The following is a 14,188-nucleotide window of genomic DNA, read 5'->3' on the forward strand; positions in this document are numbered from 1 at the left end:
TGTGTGTGTGTGTGTGTGTGTGTGTGTGTGTGTGTGTGTGTGTGTGTGTGTTTTGAATTCATGCCCCAACCCGCCCATTTTCTAATCCGCTTATCCTCACAAGGGTCGCGGGGGGTGCTGGAGCCTATCCCAGCTGTCTTTGAGCAGTAGGCGGGGAACACCCTGAACTGGTTGGCAGCCAATCACGGGGCACACAGAGACGAACAAACATTTGTGCTCACCATCACACCTATGGAAAATTTAGAGTGTGCCATTAACCTGCCACGCATGTTTTTGGAATGTGGGAGGAAACCGGAATACCCGGAGAAAACCCACACAGGTACGGGGAGAACATGCAAACTCCACACAGGAAGGCCGGAGCCACTGCACTGTGAGGCAGATGTGCCAACCAGTCGGCGGACATGCTCACCATTCGACCACCGTGCCGCCCTTGAATTCACTTCTCATATATTTATTTGGTTTGCAAAGGTCAAGGGGGCAGCAGGTTAAGAGGCCAGTTAGGCAGAAGTGGCTCTTGAGGGCATAACCTCTGACTCACCCAGGTATTTTGTGAAGGGCACATGAACGCGAGCGGACAGACGAGGAAGGACACAGGAGTGTGTTTAGGTTTTAAAGTTGTACATTTTTAGCCCATGCACAAACATCTTGAATAAGTAACACATCTTTAATTGTCATCTTCGGCCGGTTGTGTTTGGTTACAAAGAATTACGTTGTTACAATCTACTCTGTTGATGGTGGACCGAGTGTCTGGTGCATGACCTCTAAGTATGTGTTGGTCTGGGGAGTGTCCCAAGAAATAGCAGTTGGACTCCTGATGTCACATGACCCCAGTCAAAAAATGAAGATTGAAGGCACTTGTGTGTTTCGTTAACAAATGAAAGATGACGTTACTTGTTCGAGTACCACCCCCTGGTGGAAAAAAAGTTCATTTGCAGGAATCTGATCTCATTTGAAAGTGGCTGCCAAGGGAGGCCTAATTGCACAGAGAAAGACTGTCAGAAAGATTTTGTCATGGTTGAAGCTGTTGAACTAAATATTTGTGGATTTTTTTTTGGATTTTGTCATGGTGGAAGCCGTTGAACTAAATATTTGTGGATTTTTTTTTTCTGTCCTGTGAAGGAAACTTGCCCATATGATAAATGTCAAAGATACAATTGTACCTTTTCCACACTCATCTCTGTTTACACAAGGTGGATAATAAGATGGTGCAGTCGTGTACATAGGTGGTATTTCTGCCATATGATTTTGCCATCAAATGTTTGTTCCGTAAGTTTGACTTTTTGAGTGATTTCGATCCCGCAATGCAAAGAAGTGCATGCGTTCAAGCTAAACACCTCGTGGGACTCTTTCCACTCTCACAGTCAGTTTCCAGAGAAACAAGTCGAGCGCCGAGCACTATCTCTCCCACTCTGTGGCTTGACTTTGTTTTGCCGTTGTGAGTGGAAAGGTTTTTGAGGGTACGCACCACCGTGAGAAGCCTTTGCGACCTTCTTACGTCAACATTACGATGCAGTCGCCGACTCCGCTTCGCTTCCTCAACGCGCGGTGCATCCTATACTTGTTGGGAAGCTAAAAAAGATTTTCCAGTGCCACTGTACAAAATGAAGACTTTGATTACCAAGTCACATGATTATATCAAGTCATTCTGTGTCCTGCAGGGAGCCACGAAAGGCAGTTTATTTTGAGAGTGTAATTTATGGTGGCCTGCTTAATTGTTCCGTGTCTTACTATCATCGTCATCATCGCAGCCCGTCACTGTTCTTCTAGCATGCTTTCTGGCAATGTGCCCTTCGAGCGCTGCTCCCTCCATCAACGTATTGCCTGACTGCATTCCTCCCATTCCGACTGGCTTCCTGTGACTCGAAGAGGAGTAAGGCCTACTGGCCACAAAACTCCACCTTGAAGTCCTACCCACATATTCCATGTGTTCCATTCTCACCCTTTTCACTTTCAAACTCAGTTTAGAGATTAACTGCAAACTCAACCTATCAGACTGCTTTAAAATAACCGTGAAACAAATATTGTGGATAATTATTTTATTTTGGAATTTATGAGGGGCAGTCCACTGATACAACTGTGACATGAACCCGTAATTTTATCCAGATTCTCCTCCAAAATGAACGTGAATCTGTCCTCATATTTGCTCTTTTACTATTTTAAAATGACAGGGCGAAGGGTGGTCCAAAGCTTTTAGCGCAGCGTCGTCCTCAAAGCATTCAATTATTTTAATTTCGGTTTTAGAGGCAGCCTCTCTCAATATTTACACACACTTTCGGAGGAATAAATTAGTCTGACATTTATGTGCCTTATCACCTCAGCAATATTGTTGATTTAAAGTGCTACAACCAGGGAAAGGAACTGTATGTTAAGAGAAAACATATTATAGTCTTAACACTCTACTCATTTAAAAATGATTTACAATCTGGTCCAAATAGCAACTAGAGGTCATATGATGTTCGTGATATTTCCCTTTTAGCTATCACGCGAAACAACAGCTACCAAACCCACTGGACGGAAAAAAGATAATACTCGGCGTCAAACGTTTATCATTCAATTTGCAGGAACTGCCATGAAATTCAATTTACTTGAACAGACAGTACCGCCAGTTATTCGGGCCACTGTCGGCTGGAAGTACGAGCTGTTGAGACAATGATGTTTTCTCACTCAAGCTATACCGTTTTCCTCTTAATCAACTGAGCTGCACAATGGTTAATCTTATGATGTTCAGGGTCAGCCTGGGTCAAATGAAATAAAACAACGGCTCGGATTCACTGTCGCCCGTTGTTTGTTCTGACGAAAGGTGGAGATGGACACGTGAGATTTGACAACATTCAACTCTGAAAATTACGAACCGCTGTGCTCTGTGAATGCAGGTGTATACTGGAGCAATGCATATGAGCAGAATCAAGTGGACATAGACATCATTACTACAACATTGTACTTATATTCTTTAATTAGTGTCTTCGTTGATGTAATGCTACCCCACACATGACAAGAAAATAATGTGTGTCCTGACTGCAGCATCTCCACGCCCCCAAACTGTCTGTCGTAGTACCAAGACTGACCTGCGAGAGGCGCCGTAGTGCCAAGGGACATGCGGGGAAATACGAAGAAGAATTAAGAATTAAGATTAACACAGTAGTAAAAGAAGCTAAACTGTTATCTAGTAACCACATTGAACTGGCAAACTCTCCTCCTTGTTATTGTTGCTATGGTCAAAGATTTTGGAGTGGTTTTATACAAACACTCCACATAGCCCGCCCAATTAATTACTATGCATGCCCCCTGCTTAAACAAATAAATGCCTCACCTCAAATAGAACATCTCCTTTGAAAGAAAACGTATTTTGAGTACAGCAGGATTCACTGTCGCCCGTTGTTTGTTCTGACGAAAGGTGGAGATGGACACGTGAGATTTGACAACATTCAACTCTGTGAAAATTACGAACCGCTGTGCTCTGTGAATGCAGGTGTATACTGGAGCAATGCATGTGAGCAGAAAAAAGTGGACATAGACATCATTACTACAACATTGTACTTATATTCTTTAATTAGTGTCTTCGTTGATGTAATGCTACCCCACACATGACAAGAAAATAATGTGTGTCCTGACTGCAGCATCTCCACGCCCCCAAACTGTCTGTCGTAGTACCAAGACTGACCTGCGAGAGGCGCCGTAGTGCCAAGGGACATGCGGGGAAATACGAAGAAGAATTAAGAATTAAGATTAACACAGTAGTAAAAGAAGCTAAACTGTTATCTAGTAACCACATTGAACTGGCAAACTCACCTCCTTGTTATTGTTGCTATGGTCAAAGATTTTGGAGTGATTTTATACAAACACTCCACATAGCCCGCCCAATTAATTACTATGCATGCCCCCTGCTTAAACAAATAAATGCCTCACCTCAAATAGAACATCTCCTTTGAAAGAAAACGTATTTTGAGTACAGCAGCAGGTGGGACCGAGCCCTGTCCCCAAATAAGCAAATGACGAATTTCTGCGGGAATTCGTCCAAATAAAAGGTCTTCCTTCAAATAAATGCCTTGTACTCTGCAGATGAGTAACCAAATGCCATTGTTTGAGAAATGCTTTGATTAGACACTAACTGCACAATTCCTGAAGTACATCAGACTGTTAGGCCAATGACATTGTTTTTTCTTACTTTTGAGAGAGAGAGAGCGAGAGAGAGAGAGAGAGAGAGAGAGAGAGAGAGCACCATAACCTGCCAAGTAGGTGTGCACTTAATTGTTTTGAAAGGCGTTTCTAATCCGTTGACAACCTTTTTTTGGCCACGCCAAATCTTCTTAACAGCTGTCACCATACAAAAAAACAAACAACCCCTCCTCCCCCCTACAAATTTACAAATACACTGTGTTCGGACTGTTCATGATACTTTCCAAGAGTGAAAAAAAAAAACGCACCCACGCCATTTGAGCATCCCTCCAGTCTCACTTGAGCAGATGAAGCCCTCCCACTCGTGTCACACTCAAGGTGAGACTGCGTGCGAGCGGTGAGGAATGAGGAACACTCTTCAGTCACTGCGAACACATTTCGAACGAGAACTCAGTGCGTCCAAGTTCGCTTGCCAAGGCCGAATGCGAGCACGAGCAGCAACCGTCAGGAGCGGCAAGCTTTCACCGCTCAGTGTGAGATCCGGGTTGGACTAACCTGTTAAGTCAGTCGTTTAACAACGGCCAGTATGTTTCGGCAAAAGGATGTTTCATTTGTGTGACACGATACTATTACCTTAAATAAACCCATCGGTTTTATTATACTCGTGCAAAAATGGAAATGCCTCGACTGTTTTGAACTTCACCTTCACCAGGTAGGCAATATTACCTAACATTTAAGCTAACATGGAAATGCTTTACAAAAGCGACGAATCCGACATAAGCCCTGTCCTGTCTTTAATGTTGCTGTACAAAACAATATAACTCGAGTGGTAACGCCATGTTATTCGTTATGCTCGGTGAGAATGTTGATATTTCATTAAATATGCGTTCAGGCTCATTTTCAATTTAAATGCTAACGTGGCCCATGCAAGCTATATAATGAAAACAAAAAAAGATATATTTTTAGGATACTGAAACAAGTTGTTGTTGTTCAGTGGCGGAGCTAGACTTTTATACTTGGAAGGGTGGGGGGAATGGGGTGGCCAAGGCTATCGCAGAGGGTCCGCAAACCAAAAACTTGGAAGCACGTTATCAAAAAGTGATCAACATTCATTTTTATGTTCCTGACCAATTTTTTTTTCTTTTTTTACAATCCCCCCAAATTCTTCTAAAAATCCTGATAAACATTCATGATATATTCCATACGAAGAACAAGGGGAAATGTGGAAAAAAAATCCGCAGAAAAATCTGAAAATACCCAAAAGTCAATTTTCTGGCCTGGCACCCGGGGAGTGCGCGCATATTCCCCTGGAGCCAATGCATCGCCCCCACCTCAGCCCCTCCTCAAGCTCCACCAGTGTTGCTGTTGTTGTTTTTACCCGTTGAATGAAACATGTTCCAATTATAGTTACATAATGACCATGGATATAAAGTGCCGACTCTCAGCATTCATTTGAGAGCACTCTATTCACTTTCACATTGGATGAAGGAAATGCAAGTTTCAGCGCCTTAGCATGTACTTTAAAAGGGACCAAAGTAATTGGGCAATTGACTCAAAGGTCATTTCATGGGCAGGTTTGGTTAATTCTTCGGGTTACATCGTTACCAATTAAGCATATGAAAGGCCTGGAGTTGATATGAGGTGTGTTGCTTGCATGTGGAAGGTTTTGTTGCGAAGACATAGGGTCAAAGAAGCTTTCTGTGCAGGGAAAACAAGCAATCCCTAAGCTGCACAAACAGAAAAAAAAGTCAAAATTGTTCCAATGTCAAAGGTTGTTACAGTTTGTTGTAAAATTTGATTTCTGTCCAAATATTCGCGGTCCGAACTGTATACTGTAACACACAGTAGATATACAGGTCCACATTTTAAATTAACATGTGTATTTACTTATTTAACTGCGAAAAATGGTAAATAATTTACTTTAAAAAGGTGTTCTTCTGATACTGGAAAGAGAGCAGGAAGGAATTATGGAGGGAATGAACAAAATAAGAAACTCGCAGGTCTGCGGTGGAAGAAGAGAAGGAAGGGAGGCAGGATAGCAGTTTTAAGGCTGAAAGGAAGGACGTAAGGGCGCATGAATAAATAACAGATGTGACGGGAGAATGGAAGGCAGAAACGTAGCTTTTAGCAAAGGAAGGAAAGATGCAAAATAAAAACCTGCTTCGACTCGTGAAAGAAAAAGGGGGGTTGAAGGAAGTCAGAAAGGAAGAGAGGAGATACTCAGAAAAAAAAAGCAGGTGTATGAATATAAACGATGGTAGAAAGAAGGAAAGAAGGTTGGAACCAAGGAAGGAAGGAAGGAAAGCAGAAAAGTATATTTTTTTCAGTGAAGGAAGGAAGGAAGCAGGGCTATATTTACATTTGTCTGACCCCTTGTATGTACATATTCCAAGTTACTAAAACGTGAATGCCACAGGAGACAAAAATCACAAATACCGTGCATGTGACTTTTTTTTTTTCCCCCTTCCCTTGCTGGACTAATTTCGACCCGCAATAAAATTGGAAAGTTTTCTGCTAGGCAACAGATGTTTGCTTGCGTGATGTCAGAACTTTAGGGCAGCTGTGTTGAATGTGTTTACATTCATGGGACAAAACCGTTGGCGTGTCACACCCTCGAAGCGCCTCAAAATGAAAATCTGCACACGTATAGAGTCTCATTTTGAAAGAAATATGCAGAAATACGCACCCGCTTAGCAACAGTTCTTGGAATATTGCCATAACGTGACCCTTTTTGGGATGGGTGAGGTCATAGTTTGGGTGCTATTACCAGAATTCAACTTGCATTCATTTTGTGTGTGTGTGTGTGTGTGTGTGTGTGTGTGTGTGTGTGTGTGTGTGTGTGTGTGTGTGTGTGTGTGTGTGTGCCTTTATCCAAGGATTTGACACCACTGTCTGGCTTTCTGTTACCTCTCAAGTTTCTCAGATCATGTGTACCTCTGTTTATCTCATTAATAGAAGATATCATTCGTCCTTTGAATGGCTTGATATCGAATCCGCCGGCGTATGCATGCGTGTGAAAGGCTGGAAACGAACAATAAGCAGCCCTTTTTTTTTTATTCAACACCAAGGGTGTCACTTTACCTCAAGTTGTGACCGCCTCAGGGGCTGTTTTTTCAAAGAGGCCTCCTGATAAAGATATGAGATCTGACATTATTCATTGCTCTACAACAGTGTTTTATTTTTCATCAAAGGCTTCATCATTGATGGAACAAATAGACAGAATTGATTGCTGTCCTTTTTTTTTCTTCTTCTCCCCCCCATTAATCTTGCCCTAATACTAGGTCACGCAGAACGGTGACCCAGAATTAGCGTCAAACAATTTTTCTGTGCAAAAAGGGGAGTTTGGTTCGCTTTCTTTGAAGTAGTTTGAAGAGTATTTATTGGGAAATCGGCTCAACCAAACCAAATTTGAGAGGAAAAGAAAGCACTTGAAACAAAAGAACAACAGGGACTAATAACGGAATCGAGCAGGATACGACGATGAGAACGTTAGGTGGGATTCGGCCAATCGCCACCCTGTGTGGAAGGGATGCGGCGACGAACAAATCGGACATCCCTTCATGCTGACAATCACACCTACAGCCAAATTAAAATATTCAGTTCAACTAGCATGCCACTTGCATTTCTTTAGATTTTTTTTTTTCACTGTTTACTCCAGAACGAAATCATTCCTGTCATCCTACGAGCCACTCAAGCTGAACTAATGAACGGTAGATGCTGCATGCACTTGGCGATTGCCCTCATGGCTCTGTTGCTTTCACAACAATTTTTCTATACTGCCTTTACAAAAGAAATTTTAATTTTCAGCCACCAAAGGATGAGTCGGATCTCTTCATTTTGTCATTACAAGAAGGGATTGGGCTGTCGAGGTTTCTTATCAGTGTTTATCGGCAATAATCAGAAAGTCCCAAAATAAAGATTGAGTTTATCTGTGTAATCGCCTTCCTGATTTTGAATGTGAAGGTAATCATCCTCTGGTCATCTGCTCCAAATGTATTTACTCAATTGGTAGAGGCTTGATCGTGAAGTGAAGCCACCTGTAAATCTGAGATAGTCATTGCGAGGTATCCGTTTGGCGTGTACGTTTTATCGCAAACTTTTACCCAGGAAAGAACCTTTTTACAAGTCTCCAGTGTTTGCCAACGTGATCCGTCGCGACGTGCTGACAATAAGCACAGTGTTCTGGACAGGCCACAGCCGTAGATCACATTTCCTGTTCCTGATTTAAGATTTCAGCTCATATGACTGTGATACACTCCTCAATACACAGAAATAGGACTACTTGTTTATTGTGTGTGGGAAACAAGATGGGAAGAATTAGCAGGAGCAACACGAGTCAAACAAAGCCAGTAACATTTTTTTTAAGCCAAAACTGCTGCTAAGTTAATGCCAGAATAGTGTGAAAAACTATCCAGGTGAAAAACTTTTTCATCTCAGGGCGATACATAAATCCAGGAGTTCATTCACACAACAAATAATAAAGAAAGAAAGAAAGTTTCGCCTATAGCTGACAAAATAGTCAAATTTAAAAAAACCTCTCAACTGCGATACATTTCAATCATTTTGCGTAAGACTGGTTTTGCACCGTTTGCGCTTCCATAAATGTTCTCGTGTAAACAAATGGCCCGAATAACACTATTCATATGTTCCCAGTTCAAAACAGTCTCGTGGGAAGCAGCCCATCCACTCAGGATGACCTTTGTAGCAATACACTTGGAACAAACGACAGTCTGTCTGTGTTACGAGAAATCAATTTAAGTCCTACTAAAGAGCATGCTAGCTTGTGACATTGTATCACGCCCACGCTCGTTAAAAGTGAGCTGACAGTACCTTACCTTGCTTAGCCTGCACAGCCTCAGGGACGGAATATCAAGAGACTTGTGACTCATGTTCGTTGAAGAACGTGGCAGGCAAAGTGCAAACCGCACACAGCATAGGAGCTATGATAAGACCAGTTCACTTTTTGACTTTCTTGTTGTTTGAATTCTCAAACAATTTTTCGCAAAGGAAATAATTGTGATAGAATTAATCCACCCCAGCTAGGGCGACCGTACCTAAAATTTAACATAACTTACAATGGGGGCGGTCCAGTGGTTAGCTCGTCGACCTCACAGTGCAGAGGTTGTGGGTTTGATCCCGGCACTGGCCTTTTTGTGTGGAGTTTGCATTTTCTCCCCGGGCCTGCGTGGGTTTTCTCCGGGTACTCCGGTTTCCTCCCGCGTTCCAAAAACATGCATGGAACGTTAATTGAAGTCTCTAAAATTGTCCGAAGGTGTGTATGGTTGTTTGTCTACATGTTCGTGTGCCCTGCGATTGCCTGGCGACCAATTCAGAGTGTACCGCACCTCTCGTCCAAAGTGATCTGGGATAGGCACCGGTAGACCCGTGACCACAGTGTTGTTTGTTGCGTTGCCCATCACCGAAGGCCATTCGAAAATGTGCAGTTTTATTAGATGAGGGCCTGGGGGGCGTTTCAATAATTTCAGGAAACCGGACAGTGTCTGATGTGGCCACCATTTTTGCCTCTGACAAGCGCAACACTTCTCATTTGCATGGAGTTGATCGCGTGCATTTTTAGTGCCAGTCCAACCCTGCCACACCGATGATCTCGGGAAAGGAGAAGTGCTCACAAATGCGTATTTCGACAGATTCATAAACAATACAAGAGGGGAATGGGTCGTTTGTGCACATACTGTTGGACGTCTTTGATAATCAATGATAAAGTGAAATTTTGCCGGACACAAATTGCACCCCAATTATCTCGGACTGATTTTATTCCCAACTGCGTGGGCAATCATTACAAACATGTGCGGGGCGGCAGTTGCTCTCGCTTTTAATGCACATGATGCCCCACGTTCATCACAACAACGAATGCACTGTGCGCCGCTATTAATATGTGACCACACGCTTGCGTGATTGCACAATGTAACGTGTGCACAACAACAGGTGACGCTAAAAATAAGCCGTGATGGCTGCATGGGCTGAAAGATGCACTTAGCAATATAGGGGTCCCTTCAAAAGAAACAAATGGCTTCTATTAAGGGCCCTATTAATACACTGGCACACACCATTGCTGATGCGTACGGACGCGCACCTTCAACTGTTGCCCACTCCGACATATGCAAACACAAAGACCTGCTGTGTACACTCAAAAGAAGCAACTGCAAGCTAATAATATCTTGGCAGGCATAGAGTGGACACACACACAAGAACACACACGTATGGATGCACACATTTGGAGATTGATACTCCAGCTGCTCGGAAGCAGAGGGACAGAATGTCCCCAGCAGCTGTGCATTCCTTTCAACGTAAGAATAGAGGGGGGGAGGGCGGGAAACTCGGGGCTAGGTGGCAAGTAGCAGGAACTGCTAAAAGTGGGCATGACGGTGACGTCAGTATGCTGTTATAAGCTAATAAGATGCAAGAGCCTTTAAATCGTTGGGAAATATGCTGATTATAATTACTGGGGATGTAGGTTTGTGGAAATGTTTTGCCGAGTGCCGACAGTTGTTTCAAATATCACGGTTAGCTCATTTTGATACCTCTGATGATTTTGAGTGAGCTCTTTGAATGAATCTCATCAGAAAAAGGCTCCAGCTGCTCAAATGGATAGATAGATCGAATCTGCAGGTGTACCCAATGAAGTGCATCTAAGTGGGAGTGTTGGCATTTGTTGTCATCATGTCAGGGCGTGTAAAGAGTAAAAAAAGCGACAAACTAATGATGATTACATGAAATTATTTTCCATTTTAGTTCTCTGTTCTGTGCTTGACATCCATTTTCGTTTTCAGTCCAATCATGTCAATGCTTTAAATATTAAAATAGCTGAATGTGCACATTTCCTGTTTGGCTACACGGCCAAGAAGCGAAGCGCAGCTGGGAGAGGCTCAAGCAACAACACACACATTAATTGACACAGGCAATTGATGGCTAGCCGTTAGCACTTGTCGTCAGTTGCCAGCGACGGTAGGAGTCAGTCAGCCAAACAAACAACAGAGAGACGGGGGTGGCTACATTTGAGGTGGCTGTATTTATGGCACTCGTTCCCTATGCTCATTACACTCAACTCAAGATGCTTATTCTCGCTCTATCTACAGACTCCTCTTTATATATATCTTCTTCGCATACAGACTTCCCCATTTTGGGCAGCCGGCACTCCAACCGCAAATGGCTGATGAATTTTCAGTATGAGGGCGGCCTGAGACAGTTTCATTGGTCCACTGTGACGTGTTCGGTATTTTCATTGGTCGAACGTAACGAGACTTTGGGGATATGACAATGACTATGGAACGGCTTCAAGCTCATCGGTAAAAAGTCATTAAAAAAAACGCATCACATTCAAGGCCGCATGGTTCAAAGCGCAGGAACAAGTCCAGGAAGCCTCGGCTGTTTCAGGAAGTGTAGATTTAGCCGCCATCTTTAATGTAACTGCGCTGGGCTCCAATAAATTTATCATACCTCATAAATTCTTTACCGATTTTGACATGAATTGTTTTGGTAGAAACATCAGACAGGCAATTATGACACCAGACACATGCGTAATTGTAATTGGAGCTTTTATAACTTATTGAATATAAAGGTAGAGACAAATGTTTTTTGTTTTAATTTAAGAAAAGAGATCTCAACAAGAAAAATGTACAATGTTCTTGACCTTATATTAAATATTATTTTGTTTTTTTTTCTTTCTATCACTCTTTTGAACAGTGTGGACTTCATTGAAGCATCAATAAAAGCTGTGAAAACAAATACTGAACATTTCACTTTTGACCTGTAACGTATGTTTTGATTCAAGTCAAAACCGAAACATAGACCCATCTTCTATTTTCATATGTTTATATCCGACTCCAGAGGAGTAATGGCTCGGCAGTCATGAACCTCTCCGCACGTCACCGCATGCGTGTGTCATATAGTCTCACTGCACCGTTGCTAATTGAAGCAGGTCAAAGCCTCAAGTATGATGCAGTGCTTACTGTATGTACGCAAATAGTAACTCTCACTTAGTCTAAAGCGTGACTTGCAGACTGAACTCCGTCCAGTGACAAAGTGGCATTCGTTTCAACCCAACAATAAACAAAAGCCAAACTTTTAGGCCGCGACATGGATATAAATACAGCTGACAGACATCTGCACTCTCGAGCTGCAGCAATGTGCCAGTAAATCTATTCAACCAAAATAGCAGCTTCTGCTTGCCTAAATGAACCAAGAGGATGTTATGGTGAACACTAACTTTAGATACAGGAAGTGCACAAGTGTCTGTGTGTGTGTGTGTGTGTGTGTGTGTGTGTGCGCGTGTGTTGCGTGCAGAAGCCCCACAGAAAGAGGATGGATGGTTGTGAAACAAATATGCCATTACAGAAACCAGAAGTTTGTCTCCTGTTTATTTTTAGCGCCACAATGCTCAAAATGAGAAGAGAGAAAGAGAGAAACTTCTCACACAAGATCACTTTGAGATACTGCACTGTTCTGGTTATTCATAAAACACAGAAAGATTTCATCATGGCAAAAAAACAATACTTATTAAGGTCCATCTTTATGAATTTAACTGGAGTTTTTACTGGTTTGAAGCGACACCGCACACGTTGGGAGGGTTGCAAAAAATCCTGAGAACTCCTCCAATACACACACTGTATTGTTGAAGTAATACCTTGACTGCCAATCAAAAGTGGATTCTGTCGGCGTACCTAATATAGTGTCCTGTAAGTGTAAATTTACAATTTTAAAACCCACCAATGTGAATATTTTAGATTGGTTTTGGTGACGGGCTGTGGTGGCCGTGTATGGTTCTTCCGCACACTACCAAAGCAGCTGGCTGCAGGTTAAAATACTTCATCGTCCTGTTGCCAGTAAATCATCCATCTTTCTTGTAACTGATAAGACCTCCGTCTTCTTGGACACCACGGGACATCAAAAAAGAGTCATTAAAAGGGAGCTTGGCAAGAGGCGGTGAAGATTTGGCACTTATAGTCCTGCTGATCACCCCACAAATCCGTGCTTGCAAAAAAAAAAAAGGGCTTTCCGGTGGTTTTTAACCCTTTCATGCATCCTGTAACCTGATAACCTGATAAGGACATGATAAGTAACCGCTGTCCCTGAGAAGGTTAAAGTATTGGCAAAAAGTGGTTACAACAACAACAAAAAATCGATCAAACACAAATTCGTTTTATATTCATAAAGGCTAATTTGGAGGAAAGCCCATGCACTAATTCCTGTAGCACAATTTGAAATTGAAGACTAAATAGAAATGCATGAAACATTTTAAAAGAGTTGAGGTAATTCCTGCTAGCCCGCCCTCGCTAATGCCCTGGTTTCTTATTATGACGTGATTTCCACGTGCACCACATGACTTGACTATTAGCCTGTTTATTTTGTGTGACTGATTCTAGATGAGCCGATCTTTTCATCCATCCATTTTCTCCCGCTCATCCTGTTCAACAAACGAAAGCGGGCTACGACCTGAACGGTCACCATTCAGTCGCAGCGCAGCCCAAATTATGATATGAACCCACATTCTTTTGAGTTTGAGGCAGCCGTGCCATCCAGGTGTTCTTTTTATGATTGATTACATTCCTCGCAGTTTCACATAATACCCAGAAATCCCTCACAACCTTTCGCGAATGTGAACGCTGCGCAAGGCCGTCCGTGACAAAAAGCAGAAGTGAAACCCATGAAGCTTACATGCACATTAGCATGTACTGTAAATCCTCCTGGTCTCATCGACTCCCTTCATTATTCTGCCGTGTGCAAGCGGGCGTAGGAGACACTTTTGCAAACCCGAAACACCCTCACAGAGATGATTACTTCACTGTGAGTCAGTCGGACTTTTGGGAACCGGGCCCAAAATGGAGCTGCATGTCACCACGAAACTGAAGAGATGTTTACTGTCGCCATTCGGAGCTTTAATTTGGACCGCTGTCCGTCCGTAGTGTACAGCGGCGTGCGGACCTGTCCTGCACGCAGCCGTGGTGGCGTCAGTTCCCCATCGCTGGTGTTCAGTCCACGGTGTAGTCACACCTTAGGATATACGACACTTTGTTGACCTTTCTGTTTGGTTTGATGAATTTGTAGTTTTAAC

General features: G+C 42.8%; 1 protein-coding gene across 3 annotated transcripts in view; it reads left to right on the forward strand.

Annotated features, from left to right (window-relative positions):
• Positions 1-14,188, forward strand: part of LOC109522237 (histone deacetylase 7-like) — a 37,166-nt gene that overhangs the window by 1,224 nt on the left and 21,754 nt on the right. The window contains exon 1 of one of the 3 annotated variants that reach the window (XM_019880592.1): positions 4,391-4,494. The exons of 1 other annotated variant lie outside the window; for it this stretch is intronic. In XM_019880592.1, coding sequence (XP_019736151.1) covers positions 4,464-4,494 — 31 coding nt within the window. In that variant the 5' untranslated portion in view covers positions 4,391-4,463. Of the gene's footprint in view, positions 1-4,390; positions 4,495-4,516; positions 4,829-14,188 lie in introns of those variants that run through there. One more of the 3 variants, XM_019880594.1, reaches the window with a different exon arrangement.

Source organism: Hippocampus comes, unplaced genomic scaffold, assembly GCF_001891065.2.
Source record: "Hippocampus comes isolate QL1 unplaced genomic scaffold, H_comes_QL1_v1.1 scaffold68, whole genome shotgun sequence".
Taxonomy (NCBI): Eukaryota; Metazoa; Chordata; class Actinopteri; order Syngnathiformes; family Syngnathidae; genus Hippocampus; species Hippocampus comes.